Source organism: Brassica oleracea, chromosome C7 (genome assembly GCF_000695525.1).
Source record: "Brassica oleracea var. oleracea cultivar TO1000 chromosome C7, BOL, whole genome shotgun sequence".
In the NCBI taxonomy this organism is placed as follows: domain Eukaryota; kingdom Viridiplantae; phylum Streptophyta; class Magnoliopsida; order Brassicales; family Brassicaceae; genus Brassica; species Brassica oleracea.
Window position 1 is genome coordinate 35,063,094 of NC_027754.1, and position 10,912 is coordinate 35,074,005.

Below are 10,912 nucleotides of genomic sequence, written 5' to 3' on the forward strand. Positions count from 1 at the left end.
CTGATCATAAAATTACTCCTTGGCCGAAATCTATAAGAATCCTAGAACCATTCGGATTTGGCCTGGCCGAAACTTATGTTTGGCCTAATGAACAATGTAAAGCTTGACCAAATGTAAAGCTTGGCCTAGCTTAAATCTTGATCAAATGCAAAGTCTGAATTCTCTTGGCCAACCTTAAATGACCTTGACCGAAGGCAAAAGCTTGGTCAAAGACAAACATTAACCGTTTTTCCTTGGCCATAAAGGTGAAACCTTGGCCAAATAGGAAATCCCTTGGCCAAATTGAAATTTCTATTGGCCAAATATGAAACTAATAAAATCATCTTGGCCGCTATTAATCTAATCAGACTTAATTTATTTCTGGCTATTTGTTGCACACTTTGATTTATTTAATGCATGATGTTTTCAAAATTACTGTCTAAGGGAAAAAAAATTGATATTAAATTACCAAAGTTTGGGATTCAATACGAGAAAAATGAACATTAAGTGTTATTATCTCGAGGGGGAGAATCAGATAATCCCAAAATCCCTAAATAAGTTAAGCATCCACGACAACAATAGCCCAAATAGAACTCGGCCAAAATCAAATCTGAAAAATGAAATTGCACACCATAAAAATTATATGGAGATTAATGATTGGCAAACCGGTCATGTCATTCCGGTTAAGTATGCGACATTCTATTGAATGGTTTAAGATATGTTGCCCCTTTGAATAAGGGAATTGATAATAAGAGTATTCACCATGATATTTCGAAAATAAGCAAGGAATTTCGTGGGCTTGATCACCCACAGATGGACTGATCATATATGACGACATATGGTTGTACATATCCTTGTCAAAATCTGCAATAAGTTTGCAAGAGTAATTGGTGATACCGGTGGATTTATGAATCCTTATAAGTTGCAGCAAAATTTGTTCGCATAATGCGAAAGAACAAATAGAGACTTTCCCATAAATTTGATAAAGGGTCATGAATTAATGTTCCCATATAGAGAACTTAAATAAGTTGCTCCACCACAAAGTTATAAGATTGGATCTGAAATTGAATTAAGTGTATACGTTGGATATAAATCTCCATAAGAATACATAAGGCCACGGGTGATATGATTAAGGCTAAGCCATGGATTAGATAAATCTGTATATCCAACATCAGGGAGACAAATAATAAGCTGGTAAACGATTTCGAGAATGAATAATGATCCTCAAATATGAATATAGAATAAGAGTCCAAATAATGAATTATTCTCAGAACTTGAACAAGTCAATTGCCAGACATGTTTGATGACCCAAACTGAAATATACCAGCGGGTTATGCTCTAATAAAATTGATATTGGACTTAGTTAAGATAAGACGGTTTCATATATGTATTACTCGAAAATAAGAAGAGCATAAAATTGAAATGGCAGATCTGAAATTAAGGTTGTCCAAAGGAAACCTTAGACAAGACCATGAACAAAGATCACGTACCTAAAAATAATATGATCTAAATTCATTATGTCATGTCTAGATTATAAATGGAACCGGTAAAATAATATCGACGTCGATGATGATATAATATTTGAATACAAAAGCGCTTGACAAAAGCGAGGATCATGAAACCAACGTCTATCATAGAGTGCACTCAGAGAAATTGATTAAGCAAATTGATAATGCTATAAGACGTGGTATATGAAATCTCTTAAGAGAAGAGATGTAGTCAAACTAGTTGGACATAAATAAGTTTTTGGTGAGAATACATAATAAGAATGGCGAAATTGCATAAGGTTCCCACAAAGACCTGAAATCAATTATAAAGGAGACATACTCCTATGTGGTGGATGCAACGACATTCTGATTCCTTATAAGTCTGGCAAATAAAATACATACCTATACGGTCCACTGGATAACAAAATTTATGTAAAAGTTCCAGAGGGTATCGAACTACCGAACATCAAGTTCTCGAGAACAATATTGAATATCCTAGGAACCTCTGGAGAAATTTCCCAAAGATAGAACACATCAAGAAAGAATTCGAATTCAACATGAAAGGTTTTGGGAAAACAAGATTATATATTGGATTATACATTGAGCACCTTGAAAAGAAAATCCTTATGCATCAGATGACATACATAACGTGCTCAAGAAGTTTGATATGGACTAAGTTTATGAATTGAAAAGTCCCATATTTATAAGGTCCCTCAATTTAAAAAAAAAAAAAGATAATTTCGGCCCTAATGAAGAAAATGAGGAGATCATTGGTCCCGAAATGCCATGTCTAAGTGCCATAAAGTTTTGACGGATTTGGCGATCCATACAAGGCTAGATAAATAATTTGTCGTAATCTATTAGCTAGATGTAGCTCATGATCGACCCAAAGGCACTGGAACGAGATTAAACATGTTCTTCGTTACCTGTAAGGAACGAAAGACTTGAGTCTATTTTATACTAACCATAACAAAGATGGTTTAGTTGGCTTTGCTGATGCATGTTATTTATCAGATCCACACAATGCTCGATCACAGGCAGGCTATGTCCTTACACATGGAGGTACGGCCATATCATGGCGTTCCATGAATCAGACGATCGCGGCCACATATTCGAACCATTCGGAAATATTGGCCATACATGAGGCCAGCCGCGAGTGTGTCTGGTTGAGGTCGATGACCCAACATGTCCGATCAAATTGTGGGATGACCGAGTGCGAGAAGCCGACATGTTCACCAAATCACTTCATACCTGCACGTTCAGGAAGTTCACGCATCAGATTGTGATGCGTAGACTGAAAGATCTTCAGTGATGTTCAGAACAGGGGGAGTATACGTGTTTTACTCTTTTTCCTTCACCATAGTTTTGTCCTACTGGGTTTTCCTGGTAAGGTTTTAATGAGGCAACATCTAAAGCGTATTACCATCCCTGTATGGTTATGACATCAAGGTGGGAGTGTTATAAATCATATTGTGGATGTCCATAACCGGCCCGGTCCATGACCGGCCCAATACCTAGAGAGAGAGAGGCGGCTGCAGGAGAGAGAGAGAGAGAGAGAGGCGGCTTAGACTTAGAGAGAAGGAGAAACCCTAATTTCTTTTTCCTTGTATTTGTACACTTTCCATATTTATGTCTTTCCTTTTATCTCTTTGTAATTCCCATATATAAGGGTACCATATGTTATGATTAATGATAAGAACTTACAGATTATAATCCTTAAGTTTACAACAAAGAGACACTTTTTGACTTTCTATTACATCTAGAGACACTTTTTACATGTGACACAATTTGTTGTGGAGAGCAACAGATTGTGGACAATTTTGCCCTTAATGGAAATGACACTTGTGGATGGGTGATTTGTGGACGAATGATGCGTAGTTGGGTGATTTGTGGATGTGTGATGTGTGGATGAGTGATGTTAATGTGTTTATAATAGATAACGTGGACAAACTCTCTGTTTTGATTCCATAAAACTATACAACAATACGTGGACATGGATTCATGTTACTAAAATTATACCGTAAAACGTGGACAAGGACTCTATTATATTCAATACAAACATTTGGCTTCTTCAGCTCAATTGATAAATTATCTGCAATTAAACTTCAATCAAAATGAGAAAGAAATGATATTGTGAGTATGAGCGGAGAGAAAAATCGAAGAAGCGTTTACCTTTTGTCGGAGAGTAATAGATCTTGCATGTTATAGATTTCTGATCTAAGGAATTTGCGCTTTGTCATGATGTGGAAGAATGTAATTTTGATTAGAGTTTAATTTAGATTCTGAGCTGATGAATGGAATTGAAAGAATATTGTTCATATCCACAACTAGTTTATAATTATGTTAAGATGTTCATGTCCACAATTAATTTATAATTCTGTTATCCACGTTTTGGTGTCCACGTCCATATTTTGTTTACACATTAATGTATATAATATATATGAACATGGATCTTAAAAAATAGAGAATTTTATATATAGTTTATTATGACAATTAAATGAAATAATAAGAGAATAGAGATTCTCTTTAGTTTAAGGTTATACGAGTATTTTTGACAAAAAAAAGGTATGTCTCAAAGTGATAAGTGTATTTTAGTGTAATTTGAATGTGAGAAATTGTATGTAGAAAAAAGTATTTTGAGTACAGTTTAGATATTGTTATTTACTCCTCGAATATTTATTTTGTTTTACATTAGATCTCTAACTAATTTCTGAATAATTCAGGTACTCATGACCTTCCTTCCTTCCCCTTTGAGAAAACAATCTTCTTCCTCATTCGATCCAGACCAATTAAAAGCTTTCCCCTTTCCCCCTTCGTCTTCTCGCTGTCAAGCTTCCACCTTTCTCCACCACTCTCACTCTCCCAAATCTCAATCGCTCTCTCTCCGATCAAAAACCCTCTCTCAGATCTAATGTCAGAAGGGTACGCGATCGAGCTCTACTTCGACCCAGCGCTGGAGAACCAAGTCCTCAAAGCCTGGAACGTCTTCGCCCGCCGCCAAATCAGCACCAAGCTCATCACCACCGAGTCCCGCCCCCACCTCACCCTCCTCTCCACCTCCTTCCTCGACTCCTCCAAGCTCGAGCCCATCCTCAAAGCCTTCGCGTCCAAGCAAGAGCCTCTCCCTCTCTCCTTCTCCTCCATCGGGAGCTTCTCCGGCGACAACAACGCCCTCTTCCTCTCCCCCACGCCCTCCCTCTCCCTCCTCCAGCTCCAGGCTCAGCTAATCGACGCTGTGAGGAAAGAAGGTTTCGAGATCGGCGAGGAGTATCGTCAGGACTCGTGGGTCCCGTTCTGTCCCGTGGCGGTCGATGTGCCTCGGGCTCGTATGGCTGAGGCTTTCTCGGTGTTGAGGGACTTGAAGATGCCCGTGAGTGGGTATGCGATGGATGTTGGGGTCGTTGAGTTCTCTCCTGTTCGTGAAGTCTTCTCTTTTGCTCTTGGTAACAACTTGGAGTAGTCTTGATTGTTCTCAGTTTGTGTCTTAATGTTGGTTTTTTTAGCTTATTGGGTTTATGTAATTTGATGGAACAGTACAGAAAGCTATGTACTTTGCTTAAGAACTTAGCTGTTTTGTGTCTGTTTCAGTATTGTGTTGGATCAGGTTTTATATAAAAGATTTGATCTTTCTTGTTCTGCAGAGCTTCTCCATATGCTTGAAATGTTCTCTGCAGATTAGAGTTAAAACTCGGATTATTTATTAATCTGAGCGAGCGATTATGCTTTTGTGTTTGTTGCACCAATATGGTTTGCTCGAAGCTGTTTCTCTGTTCCATGTCTTGCAGGATTCAACTGCTTATCAGCGTGAATCATTACTTTATGCAGAAGATCTGGGGCAAGTATGTATATGAGGTAAATGAAAGTGATGGGTGTTGTATTGAGGCAATGTTCAATAACTTGCTAAGTGGTGGTGGTTGGAGGCCTTATAGAAGTTTATTGTTTAAACGGTAGACCAATTTTTCGAATGTCTAGACCGATTTCAAGAAAAAACACATGTCTACAAAAATTGTTTAGATTCGATTTGCCGACTAGGCAGATCTTTAGAATACTGGTATTGAGTATTGTATAAACTCTATGTAACAACAGAGATATCTAAAAGCAGAAGCAAAAAAAAAAAAAAAAATCTGATGGTACTTATTCATAAGGAAATGTGAAAGAATGTTTTAACTTTTTGTTTGTTTATCCATGAATGATCATCTTAACTGTCTAAGTATCGCCATTAGAAAGTCGTTCCACGCATCAATAGGCCCAGGCAAGCACCAGTGGACGCAATCATTGTAACCTTTCATCCATTTGTTACCCCAGTGACTATTCGGATGGCCGTCTGGTCTCATCAGCATAACCCTAGTCACATCCAAAACACCAAACTTCTTCTTCCCCTTGTGGTCGCCTTTCGTTATAACTTCAAGCTGTTCAATCTGAGATGTCCTGATCTTCATCTCGTTGCTCTGCAGATCTATCTGGTTAACACCAAAAGGGCTCGTCCTCCTGCACGATCCTCCTGTATCCCAAGTACCATTCTCGAAATGGGCAGGTGAAATGGTCCTCATGATGGTTTCTAAATCACTCTTGCAGTTCTGGCACTCGTTGATGTGCTTAAAGACCGATGAGTAAACAAGCTTAAACCCTTGGTCAGGACTAAGCTGTGTCATGTTTGGTTCGTTACAGTAGATGCAACCTAGGGTTTCATCTCCTCGGTGTATGAATATTGGTCTGAAGAACCAGTGAGCAGCCGAGACAATAGCAATGTCTGTATTTGGCAGACCCTTGAACCATCCTTCATCCATCTTGCTAATATCTATATCAAACAATCCAGTTCCGGTCTTGTTACCGTCTACTCTCTCATGTTCCTCCACAAGAAACTTAGTCCAAGAGGTAGAGAGTGTGAAATCATGGTTAGGAAAGTACCATATCCTGTTTTTGTCTTCTCCATCTTTGTAGATATCCTTAGGGGTTTCTTCCTGCGCAAGTAAACACTATTATTCAATTTTCTTGTAAACAAAGCAAGATACATCTCCTTAGAAAAAGATTTAAAGTTCACCATTGACAACAAGCAAAGAAGAGATTCCATGTGGTTTCTTGCTACAGAATCACCAATAAAACTCATCTTCTTGCCTCTAACCATATTGAGAAACTCCTTGGGATTAAACCTAGGAAGGTCGCAGCCATCAGGTTTCCATCTCCAAAACAAGAAATCTCTGTCTAATCTCCCATGTTTAATGCAGTTCTTGGAGTCAGGAAGCGTAGAACAGCTTGAGTTTGTGTACAGAGATCCTCTTTTGTCTGGAACCCAATGTCCCTTGAACAAATCACATTTAGGATCTAACCAAACCACAACAACAACAAAAGATAACACAAATCAATAAAATTTTAAATTAAAAAAAAAACAAATCTACAAAATTCTGAGACTTTATCAAAAGAACAAACAAAAAGTGAATCATTACAAAGCTGAGAGGTTTCAGACAAAAGCAAAACACATGAACTAGTTCAACATAAAATCATACACGTTTGTAAGGGTACAAATAATCTACAATCCTCATATTAATCAACATAAAACCATATATATACGTATATATATACTATATACAAGATTTTTGTTTGAAAATGTTTTATATTCTCATTGTTATACCTTACCGATTTGAGGGTGCAGGGTGAGAAAGTTTTGATCCGAGATGAAAGGATTCTGATGGAAGACAAAGAAGCCTGTGAAGAAGATAGTTATACAAAGAGAAGACAAGACGAATGGTGATAATCTTGCCATGTTTGTTACAATCCATCTCTCTGTTTTGTCTGAACTTTCTCGGAAAATGGATGATGATTTCATCGTTGCATGTCGATCATCCCAAGAATCATACCCACGCATATGTAAATCTATTTATATACACGAACACACGAAGAGATTATTCCTTTATTCTGTGTTTTCTTGAACTTTAGTTTTTGGTTGTAAAAATGAAAATTTTAGAAAGATGAAAGGAAGGAGAAAAAAAGGTTAATAATGGTGATTTATGGATGAATTTGTGTGACTACTTTTTTTAAAGATTATTTTCTTTTTATATAGTTTTGACTGCTTTTTCAATGATGATGTAACTGCAGCCGTCAGATGAAGAGACGTGGCCTTCGACGAGGTGGTGTTGGTTTGCATGTGGATTTTTTTATATACGTTAAAGCATATTTCACGGCGTAATCTCTTGTTTCCTCTTTGTAGAAAATCTGTTGCCACTTTTTGTATAATTCTTTACTTATTTTGTAACGCGTATCATTCTTCTCCTTTTTGGCCATATCCCAACTTTTTGATTGATATAAAATAGATTTCTGAATTTTAAGAACAAATTTTCAACACAAATGTTATCATTAGTACTCGGCAGAAATTTATAAAATACTGAGAGGTGGATTTCGCAAAAAAACAAAAAAAAAAAACTCTTTTCATTTAATAAAAATAGTATATGTACAGTTGAAATGATCAGCTTTCACTTACCATTGATAAATTTCTTTTGATCAAACATATAAAAATAACAAACACAATAGAAAAAAGTTTGTAGGAAATGCTCAAAATTATATTTTAATTAATTTAATATAGCTATTGTTGGTTGTAAGTCTTTCATGAATGACAAATTCTTGCCATGTAAAATACTTATGAATAACTGAACTTAGCAAAAGTGAAATTCTAGAAAATCTAAAGTAACATTGAAAAGTTGAAATAGTTATACAATCAATAAAACATTTGATTTAATATATTCAAGTTAAGAAACTTGGATTTTCAATATCCTGGACAATATTTTGCATATCAGCATCGAAATCTAAAATTTAAATTCACCATTTAAAATTTGACGTATAATCTAGCTAATATTACCATCTTATATATTATAAAGAAGAGTTCTTTCACTCCTCCATGGCGCCACATGTGCGTCCACGTCAGAAATTCGTTGCATGAGAAGACAACACGTGTCCAGTCGGTTCATTCACATCTTTCGTCAATGGATTCCGACATGGTGGAGATCGCTCCTCCTGCGTTTGCTTGGTGTTCGACAATTCTATAAGTCCACAAAGGTTGAATCTTTGTATCCTTTTGTGTAGTAAATAAACCGAAAACTAATATATAAACTGAACCAAACCAAATTAAATATGGTTCCAATGTGGTAGTTGATTTTTATAAAACCGAAATACAGAAAAACAAAAAATAAAATCGAACCAAATCAGGATTGAACATGTCTAATTGTTGTGATTTTTAAAATTATGAGAGCTTTCATTGATTCGGAACAACATACACAATTTGGCTTCGATTGTAGCTGCCAAAAGTTGTGGTTGGAAACAAATCGCTTATATGGCTACCAATTAGTAAGATGACTATGGTAGAATTGGTTATTAAGAACGGTTAGAGAATGTGGAAGAAATAAGCATTTGGTTCTGATTTTAGACTGTATATTCATGAAGAGAGTACATGAGATAACTGTGTTTCAAAAAAAAAAAGAGTACATGAGAACTAATTTACATTAGTATAAAAACAAATTCTATGACGAAAGGCTTTTAGATGATAGTATACAAATTGTTAGTTCGAGATAAGAGCCGATGATGGGAATCTCAATAATTTTGAAGGATAATTCATCTAACAAATGCAGCGATACGTATACATTTTAGATTAAAAAAAAAACTATTTTCGTTTTTAAAAGTTATTTTGGTTATAATACAAAATTTTTTTTAAAAAAAATTAAATGTGTCGTATCCATAATTCCATATCATGTTTGCTAACTGCAATACTGTTCTTCGATGTATACGTTATGCATATCACATTGATAAGAAGAAAGTTGTACAATGGAACGAAACTCTATAAACTAATAATGTTGAGATTTTAAAATTTTATTAATTTATAAAAATATTAATTTACAAAAAATTTCTTATTTAGATTTTTTATTTTAATATATATTTATTATAAGATAAGAAAAATATTTGATTTTACTATATAGACATTCATTGTTATTTTTCAAAATTTAACATTTATATTAATTTTATTATATTATATTATTTGGTCTGAATAATATATATTGCATAGAATTTAAATGTTGTTTTAGATATAATATTACTAAATCTCATCAAAAAAATATTAAGTGTTAAGAAAAAATAAAAAATAATTTTATTGTGAATATAAAACAAACAGTATAATAATAAACTCTTACTTATATAAAATATGAATACATATAAATTATTAATTTATAATTATAATGGGACCATATACTTACATAGAATTTTCTAAAAAAATATTATCTTATTATTTTATCGATTTATATCAAATTTTTAATCTGTCCAAGTTAGGACCGACGAAATTTATTGATTTATAGAGATTATTAATTTATCGAGTATTAATTTATAGAGGTTCTACTGTATTTTGAATCAGGTTCGCACATGACAAGCTCAAATTCACAAATCTAATCAAATGCTAGGTATTCAACTTTGGATCGTCATTCGTCAAGAACTTTCATCATCTCTCTCATAATTTATACATGAATGTTTAAGCAACTCTAGCCTTTTAGGTAGAGTTTTATTCCAAATTATGTTCATTAAAGAGATCATCAAAACTGTTAGTACAAGTAAAGATTGAATTTTAGAAGCCGAAGAAAAACAATTCCTGGAAGTGATTATGTATCAGTCGTGAAATATTACATGACTTAGTAGAAGAAATGCTACAGAAAAAGAAACTGTATACTTGACTTGAAGACTGGAGTTGGAGGCCTAAAGATAGATTAGAATTGGAGGTTAAGCAAGGAAAGATTTACATCGTAGAGGACAAAATCACTGAGAAATAATTTGTAGAAATTTTGAAAATATTCCATAAGAAAGATATGAGAATATTTCTTTTTTTGAGAAATTGGATAGGGGAACCATGAAATCCACTAGTATAAGTAGGTAATGAGGTGCTTTATATTTGGCACCACCTTAAAAGATCAAGCATAAGAATTTTAGGGTTCAATATATGTGAACACAAAACATAAGGCTAAGGGACTATGAGGAGTTCTTGGGTTATGTATACATCCTTGAACGTGTTTGGATAGTGTTTTTGTTTAAGTGATACTTGTAAGTACAATTGAAAATGGAACTATCAATAAACTTTTTCTTTGTAAGAGAAAACTTCTTCGTTATATGTTGTAGTACTTTATGTCATATATATAATACATAGTACCACAATTTACTCCATCAGACCATCATTGCACTTTAATAATCTTGTATTGTAACCAAGTCCATGTAGATTGTAGACAACTTTTTTTTTTTTTTATGAACCACTTGGTTGCAATTGAAACAGAGTTACTTGATAAGGACTTTATTTAAATCATAATTCAAATCAATGTAGTATTTAAGAGTCAATCCAATTCTAAGTGGTTTCAATACAAAGAGAATACATGTTCATATTTAAGCTAAGTGCATTCAATGTAATGAAGTGATTAGATTTAACTAAC

General features: G+C 34.4%; 2 protein-coding genes across 3 annotated transcripts; one reads left to right on the top strand and one right to left on the bottom strand.

Annotated features, from left to right (window-relative positions):
* The first annotated feature begins 4,177 nt into the window (after positions 1-4,177).
* Positions 4,178-5,374, top strand: LOC106301352. Of its 2 annotated transcripts, XM_013737725.1 has the most exons (2): positions 4,178-4,909; positions 5,252-5,374. In XM_013737725.1, the coding sequence occupies exons 1-2, from the start codon at positions 4,378-4,380 to the stop codon at positions 5,272-5,274; spliced, it is 555 nt and encodes a 184-aa protein (XP_013593179.1). In that variant the 5' UTR covers positions 4,178-4,377; the 3' UTR covers positions 5,275-5,374. The 2 variants fall into 2 exon arrangements, with proteins under 2 accessions (XP_013593179.1, XP_013593180.1); XM_013737726.1 differs by lacking the exon at positions 5,252-5,374 and having other exon boundaries at positions 4,180-5,102.
* A 216-nt stretch (positions 5,375-5,590) lies between these two features.
* Positions 5,591-7,467, bottom strand: LOC106301351 (protein ALTERED XYLOGLUCAN 4-like). The gene is made up of 3 exons (XM_013737724.1): positions 7,101-7,467; positions 6,508-6,788; positions 5,591-6,427 (listed from the first exon to the last, which is right to left on the bottom strand). The coding sequence occupies exons 1-3, from the start codon at positions 7,327-7,329 to the stop codon at positions 5,660-5,662; spliced, it is 1,278 nt and encodes a 425-aa protein (XP_013593178.1). The 5' UTR covers positions 7,330-7,467; the 3' UTR covers positions 5,591-5,659.
* Positions 7,468-10,912: the final 3,445 nt, after the last annotated feature.